The 17,347-nt window shown below is 42.1% G+C and overlaps 1 protein-coding gene across 1 annotated transcript; it reads left to right on the plus strand.

Moving 5' to 3' along the window:
• The first annotated feature begins 1,375 nt into the window (after positions 1–1,375).
• On the plus strand, positions 1,376–14,201 carry LOC118844211 (zinc finger protein 585B-like). The gene is given in 4 exon segments (XM_036752051.1): positions 1,376–1,475; positions 7,424–7,550; positions 8,310–8,405; positions 9,903–14,201. Coding segments are annotated over 3 exon segments (1,830 nt in total). The 5' UTR covers positions 1,376–1,475; positions 7,424–7,498; the 3' UTR covers positions 11,585–14,201.
• Positions 14,202–17,347: the final 3,146 nt, after the last annotated feature.

Raw genomic sequence — 17,347 nt, forward strand, 5'->3', positions numbered from 1 at the left:
AAGAACCAAGCAGTGAGTTGTAACAGCAGCAGTGGGGTATGACCCAACAAGGAGGCAAGTTTATCCAGTGATAAAAAGTCCACACATAGCAGGGCTTCACCACTGGGACCTGCTTCCTATTGGTGCTTGCCCCAGCTCAGGGACCTCCAGTTCTGTGGTTTAGCTGCCAAAGCGTTCATCCTGACGGTGGGCACAAAGGACTGTTGTTATGCCAAGCTCAGGGCATAGCTTGCTTGCTGACCTATAGCCCTGGAAAATAAGAGGTCTCCAAAATAAGAAAAAAGAGTGGAGTGTCCTAGGCTTGGGAATCCTGACAAGTGGTAGTTCAGTCTGTGTTTGAAAGAACTGCATGGAGAGAAAATCCACCAGCACCTCTTAATGCAACTTAATCTAACTTGTTTCTTGTTAGTGAGTCATTTCAATCACAACCACCTGTCACCGCATTTGGGGTTTTCTTGGCAAAGTTCCTAGTGTGGATTGCCATTTCCTTTCTTCAGCTCATTTTACAGGTGAGGAAACTGAGGCAAAAGGGTTAAGGGACTTGCCCACGGTCCCAAAGCTAGGAAGCGTCTCAGGCCGATCTGAACTGGTCTTCCTGACTCCAGCCTCAGTACCACATAGCTGCCCTCACCTACCCTTTGGACAGCTCCAAGTGTTAGGACGATTTCTTGACCTGCAGCCTTCTCCCCCCCTTCAGTATCCTGGTCTCTAGGAGCCCACACAAGGCGTGGCACTTTTCGGATCCTCAGCTAGAACCTTCCGTCCTCCCTCGGGTCCTGGCTGGTGGTCGGCGCCGTCTTAATCTCTGCGGCCTACTCGCGTCTTACTCTGAAGGCTTGGAAGGCCCCAGACGCTGAGCGAGGGCTCCAGGTCTCCACTCCCCAGCCCGTGGTTTTCATCCTCGGAGTCGCCGCTTCCTTCCTATTCAACGTCACTTCCGCCAGAAACATGTTGGCTCAGAAGAAGCATTTCGTTAGAGCTGCGACCTGTCGAGCATGGCTGTCGGAGTAGGAGAAGCGGCGGGGTAGACTAGACTGGGAGGAACCCCAGAGTCCCTCCAGGCCCGGAACCCCAGTCCCGGTGATTTCCCGTGGGCTCTGGGGCTAAGAAGACTACACACGAGGTAAGGGGAGTGGCTTGGGGGCGGGGCTCCAAGGAAGGGAGGGGCGTGGCAGCTTGTTAGTCTGGACGCCGTTCGTAGCTAGGTGGGGGGTGGGGGGCCAAGCCGTAGGCGTGCGGAGAAGGAGCCTCGCTCTCCAGACTACCATTCCCAGAAGGCCGTTCGCGAGGCTGGGCATTTTCCAAGCTCCAAACCGGAAGACTATTCTCTGTCCTATTGCGTCACATCCGCCTCCTCTTCTCCCTGCCTCTTCTACGTTTGGTGGTGGTGGCTTCCTGTCCTCTCTCCTGAGCTGGCACGTGTCCAGTTGAGGGGCAGAGGAGGGCTGGGCCAGACCCAGGCGAAGGCCGGCTGCGTGAGTACAGCGCGGTCGGGGGCCCTGAGACTGGTTGGGGGGCTCACAGAAAAGGGGATGAGGAAGGTAGCCCCCGAAGGCTTCCAGGGCTCTGGGGGCGGCCCGTGCCAGAGGGAGGCGGGGTGGCTGGAGAAGGAGCAGGTGGATTTGGGGGTCTGGGGGCGGGTTCTAATCCTCCTTCAGTCAAAGCCGAGTCACAGTACTCTGGTCAGGTCCTGCCTTAGAGGCCTCAGTCCTTCCCTTGTGCCCAGGGTCCGAGGGCAGGTGCTCCCGGTGTGTGTCTGTCTGCTCCTTGCTCTGGCCTTGCCTGTGGCCTCATCTTCTCCAGTCATCCTCCGGGAAGCCTTCCGTGATGCTGACTCCCTCCCCCTCCTACCCCCCACCCTGAACGCCTTACCCATCTATTTACAGACTTTTTTCTCTAAAGAAATATTGCCCCACCCCGCAGTAGAGAGGACTGTTTCCTTCTGCCATTCCCTCTCCCTCCATGAGAGTTTTCTCCCCCCCCCCCCGGGGGAAATGACTGTTTCCTTCTGGTCTTCTCCCTCCCGTCCCCCTCTCCCCCCCCAGGACATAGCAAGCCACCCACAGCGGCCCCTCCTCCTCACGTTCTCCTTTCCTCCCTAGCCTCTGCCTCCTGTGGCCTCTGTCCAGCCCCCGTAGGTGGGAGCCTGGAGGGAGAGGGAATGGCTCTGTGCTGACAGCCAGGCCAGGACAGGTGAGTGCCAGGTGCTGCTGCCCTGAAATCAGGCATAGGATCTGGTTCCTTCTCCTGTGCCATAATCAGGGAAAGTGCGGGGGTTGGGAATCGAGTATTTAGAGCTAAATAACACCATAGACACCAATTTATCCTCTCCACACACACAAAAATATCTGACATTTACTTTGCTGTTTTAAAAAAACTTCTGAGTTCCAAATACTCTTCCTTCTTCCAGTCCTTTCCCCACCCGCTGACAAGACAAACAATAGGATTCCCATTTTGTACCTGAAGTGATGAAAACATTTCTGAAGTGTTTTGGTTTGCTGGGAGCCCCAAAATATTGCAGTGCAGGGCAGCATCTTCCCGGGATGAATTCTTGCACTCCAACCTTCCAGACAAACAACAAGCTTTATTGGAAGGCCAACATAAAGGCGAAATTCTTAGGGACCCTTCAGTTTAATGGGCGTGACCCTGAGTCTTGTGCACAAAAAGGACAGTGAAAGGGTTTCAATGGTCTTAGGGGGTGGTGAGTAGTCTGGAGTGAGGCCCATCAAACAGTGAAAGGAATGTTGGTGGTTTTGGTCGTTGTCCTTTGTTCTGAAAGAGGACCAGAAATGATGTCACTATGCTTGAGTCAAGATTCAGTGTGGCCAACTATGTCTGATCAGGCCAATATGAGCTTGAAGTGCTGTACCACAGGTGGGGCACAAATGGTACCTGTGAACATTTGGGGTGGATCGTCCAAAGTTGTACATCCTGCATTCCTTTGAGCCATTTCAATTCTAAGTTGCTCAAAGAACACAGCACCTTCTCTGATGTGGGAACACCATGCTGAGTGGCCCCGGGCCAGTGTCTCCCATGTCACCAGTCAGTTCCACAGTTCTTGGGAGAGACCTTGAGAGTGTCCTTGTATGGTTTCTTCTGACCACCATTTGAATGCTTCTCCTGTGGGAGTTCTCCATAAAATAGTCTTTTTGGCAAGCAGGCGTCTTGCACTTGAACAATGTAGCCAGCCCATAGGAGTTACGCTCTCTGAAGCAGCAACAGCAGTGGTCACTTACTACTGAAGACTTGTGCATCTCTTGACCTTCTCATCACCAACATTGTCTTCTGTTTATCTAAATGCAGTAAAGCTACTACTAAGTGCAAAGGGATCAAAGAAAGAGTATTCCCCCCATATGTACAAAAGCATTGCTAGGAACTCTTGTTCTGGTGGCAGAGAATTGAAAACTGAGAAGATTCCCATCATTTGTGAAATGGCTGAACATGTTATGGTATACGAAGATGATAGAAATTTTAATATAAGAAATCACACCAAGAACTTTCTCATAGAACCCAAGGAAGACTTGTATGAATCATTGCAGAGTGAAGTAAGCAGAGCAGGAGAAAAATTTATCCAGTGACAATATTGTAAAGACAGAAAACTTTGAAAGATTTAAAAACTCTTATCAACACAGTGACAGACCATTTTTTCAAGCCATTCAATATATTGTACCTAACTTATGACATTTCTCCGATTGACTTTTATATTAGACCTTCCAGTAAACAATCTGAATTGATTTCTTTAAGTATTAACAGATTTGACTTCTTTGCTTTCCAAGAGACTCTTAAAAGTATTCTCCAGCACCACAATTCAAAAGCATCCATTCTGTGGCACTCCCCTTTCTTTGTGTTGCAGACATGGCTAATGTGGCAATTTGTTTTGCTTGTTTATGACTTGTTATTGCAAGGCTTTTGCTATTTCTTCACACCCAATGTGGAGGGGGGAGTGGGAGTTCTAGAAAGTAGATATTTGGTAAGGGTGTCCTCCCTTCCTTAGACTGAAGGAGGAAGGATGAGAAGAATCCCTTTTCATATGGGCATTCCTCCCTCCTGGTACCCTGATGCAGTCCTACCTTTTTGTCTAATGTATATAAAGCCTTAAGACTCAAATTCTTGATTCATAGCAGCCTTTTGGAAAATACTATGTTAAAGTGAATTAAACTAGAGAGTGAAGAGGCAGCCAAGTACAAAGTAATGAAGACTAGGTTGTGTGTCAGAAGGCTTGCATTTGAGATTTAGATGTGATTTTTACTAGTCAATTGACTTGAAGCATAAGTAATCATGAGACCAAAAATGTTTTCACTTTTAGTTGAGGATGAATAAAAAAAGAAGTAGAATAATATTTAAAAAGTAGTGGAGAGACGGCAAAGCTGGAAAGAAATTATTCTGGTAACAAATTCTGGTTACAAAAAGATGTTAAGGGGGCAGCTAGGTGGCTCAGTGAGTAGAGCACTGGCCCTGGAGTCAGGAGGACTTGAGTTCAAATCCAGCCTCAGATACTTGACATATATAGTAGCTGTGTGACCTTGGGTAAGTCACTTAACCCCAATTGCCCTGCCAAAAAGCAAAAAAAAAAAAAAGATGTTAAAAGCCTAGCTTGGAAGCAAGATCAGAGATTAATGAAGACCATGATTGAGGTTGATGGAATGATGGTGATAAGAAGCGATACCTATGAGAAAGCTATACAAGTTAAATCTTCCTTGGCTTTTGTTTTCCCACTGAAGAATGGTGAACTTGGACCAAGGAATGAGAGCCCAAAAATTGTCCCCAGGAAGTGGATACTGGAAGTAAAAGGAGATAGAACCTATTGGTGTTCTTGTTTTTTCATTCAGTAGCTTCAGAATTTCTCCATCGTTTTCCTCAAACCAGTCTTGATGTTTGTGAGTGTTCTGACCCAGATGAGTAAATGCAGTGGTATGCACCAAATCTCTAAAAGCTACCCACTCTTTTTCTGGTCTGCTGTTGCGAACTGTGTTTGCTCATTTTTCCCAGCTAGCTAGCAACAAACTGTTCCTGTTCAAGGAAGTACACTGATCTGTTGACATTGATTCTTCTGGTAGCCATTTCGCTTTGGGGACCTGGCTTTTGTTGAACTTGAATATTTAGCTTGGCGAGGGTAAGTCTATGATCAGTCCATCAATCTGCACCACACATTGCCTTCATTATTCTCACATCCTGTCCTTTTCGTCATTGTCTATTTCACCAGAGTTCTTTCTGGAAAACGACTTCTCTCCTTCACCCTTCAAATGTAAACTTCCTTTATACCAAAGAAGTACTTGCATAAAAATACCAGTGATAGTGACTTTACCTGACAGTTCATAGAACTTTTTCCTTTAGTGATCTCCATCTTCTCTGCTATTAAAAGTGGTATTTTTTTAATTTTGATTTTCAATTTAAGGAAGAAAACATGCATTTCCAAAAGATAGTATAACAAAAAAGATGATTACACACAAAACTGCACATCTTCTGTGCACAACTTGCTGTTCCTCTGAAAATACAATAAAATTATCACTTAAATTTCTTTTTTTTCCTTCCCATCTCCCTTCCACCTTAGAGATGGCTACCATTACACACAAATAGAGGTGGGTAGGGGTGTGTGTGTGTGTATAGTTTCTGTATATATATATATACATATATACATACATACATACATATATGTGTGTATATATATATATATACATATATATATATATATAAAATTATTCTATACATAGATTTATTGGCTCTTTCTCTGCATGCAAATAATGTCTTTTTTCATGTGTCCTTTGTGGTTAATTTGGGTATTTGTAATAGATAAAATAACTTATTTGCTCAAAGTTGTTTTACAAACAATATTGCTGTTAGTGTATACTGTTAGTGTATACAGTGTTCTCTTGGTTCTGCCCATGTTTTGGTCTTTACTATTTCATGTAAGTCTTTCCACGTTTTTCTAAGACCACATAACTCATCATTTCTTAGAGTAGTATTCCATCACAGTCACATACCACAACTTGTTTAGCAATTTTCAATTTATGAGCACCCCTGCAATTTCCAGTTCTTTACCACCAGAAAGAGATGGTATGCACATTTTGGAACATAGAGGTTCTTTCCCTTTTTCCCTAATCATCTTTGGAGATAGACCATGTAGTGGTGTTGCTGGGTCAAAGGGTATAGGTAGTTTAATAAGTCTTTGGGCATAATTCCAGATTTGTCAGCAAAAAAGTTGGATCATTTTATGATTGCACCAACAATGAAAATAGTGTCCCAGTTTTTCCACATCCCCTCCAACATCTGTCACTTTCCCCTTCTATCATTTTCGCCAATCTGGGAGGTGTAAAATGATACCTCAAGGTTGTTTTTAATTGATATTTCCCTGATTAATAATTATTTAGAGCATTTTATATGACTGAATTGTTTTGCAATCCTTGAGATATCTGCCATTAGATAGAAATGTGTGTTTCTATGTACGTGTGTATGCGTGTGCGTGCCTGTGTGTGTTTAAAATCATTCTGTAAATGGTCCTATTTCTCAGTTCTTTTGGGGTGAGGAATTCTTCAGTGCTATTGTATACCAGACACTGTATTGGGATGCAAATAAATAAATGAAACAATCCCTTGTGGCAAGTGAACCATCAAATGACTAAGGAAACAAAGGTTCAATTTTTTCAGCATATAAATTTTCTGTTAAGCAAAGCATGACAGTTGCTGAACAATCTTGGACTAGACCATTTCCTAAGGTTGGGGATGGACCCAGAATATAGGAGATGTACTTTTATACATTAAAAATAAACAAGACCAATTAATTAAAAGAAAGCAATACAATATTAGGGAATCTGATTTTGAATTGGAGGAAAGATTAGGAACTTTCCCTGTTAAGGGATGGGGATAACAGGTTCAATACCCTGAATTCAGAAAAAGGTGTCCCACTCCCCCCATATGTCTATATACAAACAAAGGAACATGGAAATAATAATTATCCACTATGGGTCCAGTTTCTGAGAAGACATAGGGGTTGCTTGAGACATAGAATTGTGAGAGCACCTTACCTTAGTCTTTTTGCTTCTGACTGGATTTCTGGTCAGCATAACCTAGGTCATTTGTGAAGTGTCTCTAAACAGCAGGAAAAAGTAGTCTAGTTTCTCAGCCATGCACGGCTAGGTTCAAACAATGGAATAAGATTGTCTCCCAATTCCCACAATTAATTATTTTTTTCCTCACAAAATAGAAGTTGGACTAGACCTAAAATTGAACAGAAAAAGAACTGAGCTGCCTCCAAAATTGAATCACAAAATGGAGTCAATGTGGTTGACTCAATTACCTCAATTCCCTGAATCACCTGCTGTCCTAAAACCCTCAGTTTCCTCAGTCTACTGGCAAGTAGTTTTCATTTGAACTTCATAACCCTTAGAGTTACAGCTGGGCAAGCACAAATGTTTTTGGTATTTCAGGAATCAGTAACATTCAAGGAAGTGGCTGTGGAATTCACCCGAGAGGAGTGGGGACAATTGAACCCATCTCAGAAAATGTTGTACAGGGATGTGATGCTGGAGAATTATAGGAACTTGGTGTCTTTGGGTAAGAACAGCTACCCCTTTGGAGTCTTGATTTATACTATGACAACTTTCAAGATCTTAACAGTTATTCTTTGTCATACAAGAGTAAACTAGTCCTAATGTTTTTGTAGCCAAGAGACAGATTACTTGTGATAGCTGTTTCCAGGAAAAATGGCCTTTGCTTAGTAAGCCTGGAAATTGATTTCTTGATCTGTTGTAATCCTTGAGAATGTATCTTCCCTTCTCTGTTGCTTCAAATCCAAGATTTTCTTTTTAAGACCAATGTAGGTTGCATCATACACAGTGTTCCCACTGTCTAAGCAGGAAATGAGTCAATTGTACTTTTTTTTTCCTAAGTCCTGCTCAGTAATCCATTGTACCATAATATAGAATGTCCTTTGGTGGTCCTTTGTACTATCGTTTGCGGTCTTCCTAGCATGTCTACTTTTTTCCCGAAGAGTGCTTCAACTAGTTTTGAATTCTTTTATTAAGTTTTGTGGTTGCTTTTTTCAAAATGTGATTTTGCCTCCCTCTGACACCTGAAAAGAAAAAGAAAAAAACCCTACTTCTCCCTCCAGTCAGCTCGTTGTGGGCTTTACCTGTTTGAAAAACAAGTCTGAGACAAAATCAGCTACCTTAGTGCCCTTGGTGGCCTGAGATATATGCAGTGCCCTTATTCCCCCCACATTTCTGCTAACAGTTAGAAGGTATATTGCATCTCTCTGTTTTATGATGAAACTCTGAGAGGACTCCCTAGCACTTTCTCATTTTCCTTGAACAGGATTTGCAGTTTCCAAACCAGATGTGATCTACCAGTTGGAAAGGAAGGGAGCATCTTGGATGCCAGAGGCAGATATTCCCAGAAGCAGCTGTCCAGGTAACTACATAAAAGCCAAGCTGATGGGTCATTGCCAACTTGGTATCTGTTGGTCATTTTAGGTCAAAGCTCTTGTAAAATGTTGGACAAAGTGGCTTATCAAAGCTTCACAAGCCTGTTGAGAGGAGCTGAGGCTTTCAGATTTCATTTTGTAGCTCAAGAAATTCATTTTTCTATGTGTCTCTTTACTGAACTGTACCTCCACTTTAAAAGAAAGTTGTTGCTTTAGTACAGGGCAGTTATTTCTCTTCTGTTCCTTGAAGATTATCTTCTCTTAAGCAGGCATTCTCTTGCTTCACTTGCGTGAATTCAATCTACCTTTCAAAATAAGTACCTTACTTAAAGATATCCAGTAATGTGCTCTTTTTGCTTCTTAGTTCTGTTCTGATATTTTCCTTTGTTTTAATTTTACGATTATGTTGCTTTGCTGCTATTACTTTTAAAAATATTTACTCCTGCCCTCATTCCCCTTTGTGCATTTTATAATGTGTCATCTTGTTTTTATTTATGTTTTGAAATTATGTTTATAAAGTCACATAAATACATTCACATAACAGGACTATTGTAGCCATGAACCCATTGTGAAAGCTATATGTTGTCCGTATTTTGGTATTTCACAAAAAGCTGTTGTGAAAATTGTACTGACAGTGCTTTGTTTGTTTTCAGTAACACATTGAGGAAGCAGACCCAGTCCTAGGACCATGGGGTCAAAGGATATGAACAGTTTTGTAGCTGTAGCTGAAATTATTGTTCTTTTTGAGAAAAGTGGTGGCAGCAACTTAATAAGTAGTTATTTCAATCTAATTGCCAAAATTTAAAGCATCTTTGCTAATCTGATGGGTATTGAGTGGTACCTTCAGATGTTTTGATTTTCACTTCTTTGATTACCAGAGTTTTGAGTAATGTTTAGGTACTTGTTAATAATTTTTCTTGGCCAAAACACCTCTATGTCTACTCTGAAAAGTTTCTTAAACCTCTTAAAAATTTCAATCAATGAATTCCTTACCAAGTAGATAGGTTGGATTTTTAGAGGAAACTTATGGCAACAGCTGTCACATTTTTACCCTCAGATTTCTTCTTTATTCTGTTTATTGATCTATTTTTCTTCCTCAATATAAATGCTGTTCTTTATTTTCTTCCTGTTAAGTCTTTTCTTATTTTCACCTCAGATGGTAAGGATATGTTTACAATTTCTCAAAGTCATCTTTTTCTTTTTTCTGAATTGTCTTATTTTTTTCAAATGTCACCCACTTAAAATAGAGTAAGTGTTCATTCATTCCTCTAGGTAATTTCATCCACAGTCAAATCATTTACCTATACCACCTTTGAGTCATCATACTTTCAAATAATATAAATTGTTTCTTGGTGATAGAGTACTGAGACCAGCGTTTTCAAGTGAGAAAGCAAGAGAATAGCTCTAAAACCTTTGAACAACTAAGAACCTTGGGATAGGGTAAAAAAAAAGCAGGGTTAATCACTCTTTATTCTTCTTTTCAGAGGGCAGAGAATTCACTGGAGATAAACCTCTTGAATGTAATGAATATGGGAAGGCCTTCTGGAGCAAGGAGCATCTTGGTTTGCATCACCGAATTTATACTGAAGAGAAACCATATGAATGTAGTGAATGTGGGAAGGCCTTCAGGACTAAAATAAAACTTGGAGTCCATCACAGAATTCATACTGGAGAGAAACCTTATGAATGTAGTGAATGTGGGAAGGCCTTCGGGGATAAAACAAAACTTGGAGTCCATCACAGAATTCATACTGGAGAGAAACCTTATGAATGTAGTGAATGTGGGAAGGCCTTCAGGGAAAACTCAAGTCTTAGTGTGCATCAGAGAATTCATACTGGAGAGAAACCTTATGAATGTAGTGAATGTGGGAAGGCCTTCAGGGATAAGGGAGGCCTTAGAGTCCATCACAGAACTCATACTGGAGAGAAACCTTATGAATGTAGTCAATGTGGGAAGGCCTTCAGATCTAAGTCACAGCTTACTGTGCATCAGAGAATTCATACTGGAGAGAAACCTTATGAATGTAGTGAATGCGGCAAGGCCTTCAAGGGGAAGGCAGAACTTAAAGTCCATAAAAATGTTCATACTGGAGAGAAACCTTACGAATGTAGTGAATGCAGCAAGGCCTTCAGGAAGAAGGCGCAACTTACAGTCCATCAGAGAATTCGTATTGGAGAGAAACCTTATCAATGTAGTGAATGCGGGAAGGCCTTCTGTATTAAGAAGGAACTTAGAGTTCATCACCGGGTTCATACTGGAGAGAAGCCTTATGAATGTAGTCAATGTGGGAAGGCCTTCAGGAATAAAACAAAACTTGGAGTCCATCACAGAATTCATACTGGAGAGAAACCTTATGAATGTAGTGAATGTGGGAAGGCCTTCAGGGATAAGGGAGAACTTAGAGTCCATCACAGAATTCATACTGGAGAGAAACCTTATGAATGTAGTGAATGTGGGAAGGCCTTCAGGAATAGAACAAAACTTACAGTCCATCAGAGAATTCATACTGGAGAGAAACCTTATGAATGTAGCCAATGCGGGAAGGCCTACAAGAGAAACTCAGAACTTAAAGTCCATCAGAGAATTCATACTGGAGAAAAACCTTATGAATGTAGTGAATGTGGGAAGGCCTTCAGGGATAAGGGAGAACTTAGAGTCCATCACAGAATTCATACTGGAGAGAAACCTTATGAATGTATCGAATGTGGGAAGGCCTTCAGGGATAACTCAAATCTTACTGTGCATCATTGAATTCATACTGGAGAGAAACCTTATGAATGTAGTGAATGTGGGAAGGTCTTCAGATATAGGTCAGGTCTTACTGGGCATCAGAGAATTCATGCTGGAGAGAAACCTTATGAATGTAGTGAATGTGGGAAGTCCTGCAGAAATAAGGGAGAACTTACAGTCCATCAGAGAACTCATACTGGAGAGAAACCTTATGAATGTAATGAATGTGGGAAGGCCTACAAGAGTAACACAGCACTTACAGTGCATCAGAAAATTCATACTGGAGAGAAATCTTAGGAATATAGTGAATGTGGATAGGCCTTCAGGAGGAAGACAGAACTTAGAGTTCATCGGAGAACTCATACTGGAGAGAAACCTTATGAATGTAGTGAATGTGGGAAGGCCTTCAGGGATAAGAGAGGAGTTAGAATCTAGCACAAAATTCATACTGGAGAGAAACCTTATGAATGTAAGTCAATGTGGGAAGGCCTTCAGATATAAGTCAAATCTTACTGTGCATCAGAGAATTCATACTGGAGAGAAGAATGTAGTGTATGTGGCAAGGCCTTCAGGGATAATTCAAAACTTACTGTGCATCAGAGAATTCATCCTGGAGAGGAACCTTACAAATGTAGTGAATGTGGGAAGGCCTTCAGGGAGAAGACACAACTTACAATTCATCAGAGAATTAGCGTTGGAGAGAAACCTTATGAATGTAATGAATGCAGGAAGGCCTTCTGTATTAAAGAGAAACTTACAGTTCATCACAGGGTTCATACTGGTGAGCAACTTTAGGAATGTAGTTAATGTAGGAAGGTCTTCACTAGTAAAGGACAATGAACAATCTATCAGAGAATTTATACTGGAGAGAAACCTTGTGAATGTAGTGAATGTGGGAAGGCCTTCTTTCCATACTAAAAAGGAGGGTACAGTTCATCACAGGGTTCATAGTAGAGAGAAACCGTATGAATAGTCAATGTGGGAAGGCCTTCAGATAACAAAACACAACTTGCAGTGCATCAGGGAAGTCATACTGAAGAGAATCCTTATTAATGTAGTGAATGTCGGAAGGCCTTCAAGAAGAAGATGTATCTTACTGTACATCAGATAATTCATACCAGAGACATCCTTCAGAAAAGTAAGCAGTGTGGGAAGGCTTTCCTCTACACCTAAGATTTTATTTTACATCAAAAAATTCATAGTGAAGAGAAACCTTATGAATCTAATGAATGTGGAAGACTTTCAGAGAGAGTACAATATACTCAACACCAAAGACTTCATTCAAGAAAGGAACCTTAAGAGTGTAATGCAAGTAGGAAGGCCTTGAGATGGAGGACACTGCTTTATGTCCATCAGATTTCATGCTGGTGAGATTCTTCCTAAATATAAGGAGTGTGGGAATACCTCCATTGCAATTCAGATCATATTAGACATCAAAAATTCATGTTGGAGAATAACCTTATGTATGTAGTAAATGTGGGAAGACCTTCAGGAAGAAGCCACATCTTACTGTGTATCAGAGGGTTCATACTGGAGAAATTGTTTATGAATGCGAGTATTGTGGGAAGGCCTTCCATGCCAACTCTCATTTTTCTCAACTTCAAATAATTCATAGCTTCTAAATGTAATATACAAGGGGAAGGTCTTCAACCTAAATGTATCTTTTACTCCACATCAGAGCACTCATACTGGCGAGACCTGAATGCAATGAATGTGGGAAGCCTGAAGACACAACTTGCTCAACATCAAAGAAGTAATTCTGGAGAGAAACTTTCGAGTTTGGGAAGGCCTTTAAAGTAAGGATGCTACTTTACGTCCATCAGAGAATTCCTACTAGAGCGATTCTTCATGATTGTAAGGAGTGTGGGAAGATTCCCCCAGCTGACTAGACTGATTTTGACTCCTTCAATGCAATTCAGCGATTCCTAATTTATGCACCATGGGAGAAGTAGATATCCCTCTCTTCTATAAAGGAGTAAAGATTTTTTGTTATCCTTCAGGGAGGGAGAAGTTATGCTGTTTGAGCCAGAGGTTACTGAGTGGATGGTGGTATTGGGAGAGCCTTAGTATTCACTTTGATCCCTGGGCACATGGCATGCAAGACTCTTTGGGATGACCTAATTGAGCTGTGTTCCTGATGTTGCTAGTGTTGCTTCTGCTCCTATTCATTTGGGTAGCCACTGTGGACCATAAAGATTTGCAATCATCTTAAGTAAAACAAAGCATTGCAAAGGCCTGTGGCAGATTTTGATGGCAAGGTGATTTCTGCCCTGTTCTCTGAATTGAAATGGAGGTAAACAGCAGGATTTGCTATGACCTCATGGTAGCTGAATGCCTCATCACCTAATTAGTGACACATGAAAAGATGAACAAGATTCCCATTTCAGTTAAGGAAGATAAATGGGGAGTTTTCAATGAAGAAATCAAAGGGATAAATAATAAAGATGAGAAAGTCCCCTAAATCTCTATTGTTTATAGAGGAATGAAAACAACTTTGAAGTGACATGTCACACTACCTCAGATTGGCCAACATGATGGAAAAGGAAAAAGACATTCTGGAGGGGATGTGAAAAAATAGGGAAAGTAATGCACAATTCAGAACTAGTCCAAACATTCTGCAGAACAATTTGGAACTGTGGCCAAAAGGTTATAAAATTGTGCATACCCTTTGACACAGCCATACCACTACTGTCTGTATCCCAATGAGATCAAAGGAAAAGGACCTATGTGTACTGATGTATGTTTAGTGGATCTTTTGGTGCTGGCAGAGAATTGGAAATCGAAGGGATGCATGTCCACTGGGGAATGGCTAGACAAGCTGCGGTGTATGAACGTAATGGAAAACTGTTGTGCTGTAAGAAATGATGAGCAGGTGGATTTCAGAGAAACCTAGAAATATTAACATGAACTGATTCTGAATGAAGTAAGCAGAACCAGGAGAACATTGTACACAGTATAAACAACATTGTACTGTGATCAACTTTGACAGATTTAGCTCTTCTCAGCAATACAGTGATCTAAGAGTTCAGAAAGACTCATGGTAGAAAATGCTGTCCACATCCAGAGAAAGAGTTAAGGAGTCTGAATGCAGATCAAAGTCTACTATTTTCACTTTTTTGGTATTTTCTTTCTTGTGCTTTTCCCTCTCTATTCAGATTCTTCTTTCACAACATGACTAATGTGGAAATATGCTTAATATGATGGTACCTGTGTAGCCTATATCAAATTGCTTACTAACTTGGGGAATGGTGGAGGAATAAATTTGGAACTCAAAATCTTGAAAAAGTGAGTGTTGAAAACTATCTTTACTTGTAATTGGAAAAAACAAAATAGTATGAAGTGAGAGGGGAAAAAGGCTGATACAGCATCTTTTTGTTTTCTTTTGTTTGGAGGGGAGAAGGGAAGGCAATTGGGGTTAAGTGACTTGCCCAAGGTCACACAGCTATTAAGTGTGTCAAGTGTCTGAGACCAGATTTAGACTCAGGTCCTCCTGACTCCAGCGACTGTGCTCTAGCTGCGCCATAGCATCTTGTTATGAAGAGTACCACCTTCTGTTCTTCAGCTTTGTAGACATTTCTGTCCTGAGAAATCTAGAGGGCATTGCCCTTTGGCCCAGAGCTTTTTCCTTTCCAATTCCACTTCCACACCTGAAGTCCCTGATCTTTTATGTAAGTGATTCCTGAGTCTGCTTGACTGCCTCTTTTGTGTCCTCTCAAAAGATAAGAGCTAATTGGGAATGATGTTCTCACTGACTGCTCTATGGAACCTTGAGCAAGCTACTTTACCTATCTGAGCTCTTCATCTGTAAAACAACAGACCTTTTTTAGATGATCCCTTAAGATCTTTTGTTGGAAGCAAGGGCACTAGTGGAGTCCAGAATAGTAGAGTTAAACTCTCTCCCTCCCACAATAGCAACAAGGGCTGTTGTGAGCAAAGGAGGTAGTACGGAGCAGACCTGGAGCAGTTTGAGTTAAGTTTCCTCCCAGGTGCATTGATTTGGGTGCCACTCAGAGACTGTTTGGGGAAGGGAGAACATTTAAAGTTCAAGATTTTTGTGCAGCTGTTTCTAGAGGTAATTCTGAGGACCTGCACATTTTCAGTTTTTCCAAGTTGGTATGATCTAGGGACAAGTGTATTTACTAACCTCCTGTACTATGCACTGGTCTGTGAGTAACCACAAACACTCTTTTCTACCCTGGAGCTGTAACCAGGTCCCAGGTACCCTGTGGTCCCAAACTAGTGTGCTAGTGGTCTTCACCCTGGGACTGAGACGCAGTACGGCTTGCCCTGCGTTGGTCTTTGTTCCACTTTTACCCTGGTGCAAGAGGCCCTTTCTTCTAACCTTCCAATTTTTCTTGGGCTGGAAAACTGTTTCACTCCATCTTCTTTTAGGTTTTGCTGCTCTAGAATTTGGTTAGTCACTACTTAAAATTATTTGGGGTGGGTGGGCGGAGCCAAGATGGCAGCTGGAAAGCAGGGACCAGCCTGAGCTCCCTGCCGAGCCCCTCCAAAAACCTATAAAAATGGCTCTGAACCAATTCTAGAACGGCAGAACCCACAGAACAGCAGAGGGAAGCAGGGCTCCAGCCCAGGACAGCCTGGATGGTCTCTGGGTGAGGTCTATCCTGCACGGAGCTGGGAGCTGGGAACGGAGTGGAGCAGAGCCCAGCCTGAGCGACTTGGACCATCCAGACCAGAAGTCGGGCGGACGGGGCCCTAGCGCCCTGAATATGTGAGCTGCGGCAGTTATGAGACTTCTCAACCCACAAACACCAAAGACTGCTGAGAAGGTTAGTGGGAAAAGCTGCGGGAGTGGAAGGAGTTCGCGGTTCGGCTTTCAGCCCCGGGGGCAGCGGAGGTGGGGCAGCTACGGCTGCTGCTGCTTCTGGCTCCAGGCCCACCTGGTGGGAGGAATTACGTGGCGGATCAGAGCAGGGGTGCACAGCCTGCCGAAGATCTGAGCCCAGTTCGGGTTGGGGGTCCTTGGGGAAGGAGCAGTGCTGGTGTGGCAGAGGTGGCACCTCCCCCTCAAACGTGGAACATAGAACTCTGTAGTCTACAAGCAGTCATACCCCACTGAAAAACTCAAAGGTCAAGTTAGTTGGCTGGGATTATGGCCAGGCAGCGAAAACGCACCGAGATTCAGTCTCAGACTCTGCATTCTTTCTTTGCTGACAAAGAAGACCAAAACATACAGATAGAAGAAATTAATAAAGTCAAAGAGCCTACAACAGAAACCTCCAAGAAAAACATGAACTGGTCCCAGGCCATGGAAGAGCTCAAAAAGGATTTGGAAAAGCAAGTTAGAGAAGTAGAGGAAAAATTGGGAAGAGAAATGAGAAGGATGCGAGAAAACCATGAAAAACAGGTCAATGACTTGCTAAAGGAGACCCAAAAAAATACAGAAAAATACACTGAAGAAAACAACACCTTAAAAAACAGATTAACTCAAATGGCAAAAGAGCTCCAAAAAGCCGATGAGGAGAAGAATGCCTTGAAAGGCAGAATTAGCCAAATGGAAAAGGAGGTCCAAAAGACCACTGAAGAAAATACTACTTTAAAAATTAGATTGGAGCAAGTGGAAGCTAGTGACTTTATGAGAAAACAGGATATTATAAAACAGAACCAAAGGAATGAAAAAATGGAAGACAATGTGAAATATCTCCTTGGAAAAACCACTGACCTGGAAAATAGATCCAGGAGAGATAATTTAAAAATAATTGGAGTACCTGAAAGCCATGATCAAAAAAAGAGCCTAGATATCATCTTTCAAGAAATTATGAAGGAGAACTGCCCTGATATTCTAGAGCCACGGGGCAAAATAGAAATTGAAAGAATCCATCGATCACCTCCTCAAATAGATCCAAAAAAGAAATCTCCTAGGAATATTGTTGCCAAATTCCAGAGCTCCCAGATCAAGGAGAAAATACTGCAAGCAGCCAGAAAGAAACAATTTGAGTATTGTGGAAACCCAATCAGAATAACCCAGGATCTGGCAGCTTCTACATTAAGAGATCGAAGGGCTTGGAATGCGATATTCCGGAGGTCAATGGAGCTAGGATTAAAACCTCGAATCACCTACCCAGCAAAACTGAGTATCATGCTCCAAGGCAAAATATGGATTTTCAATAAAATAGAGGACTTTCAAGCTTTCTCAGTGAAAAGACCAGAACTGAATAGAAAATTTGACTTTCAAAC

Source organism: Trichosurus vulpecula, chromosome 3 (assembly GCF_011100635.1).
Source record: "Trichosurus vulpecula isolate mTriVul1 chromosome 3, mTriVul1.pri, whole genome shotgun sequence".
Taxonomy (NCBI): domain Eukaryota; kingdom Metazoa; phylum Chordata; class Mammalia; order Diprotodontia; family Phalangeridae; genus Trichosurus; species Trichosurus vulpecula.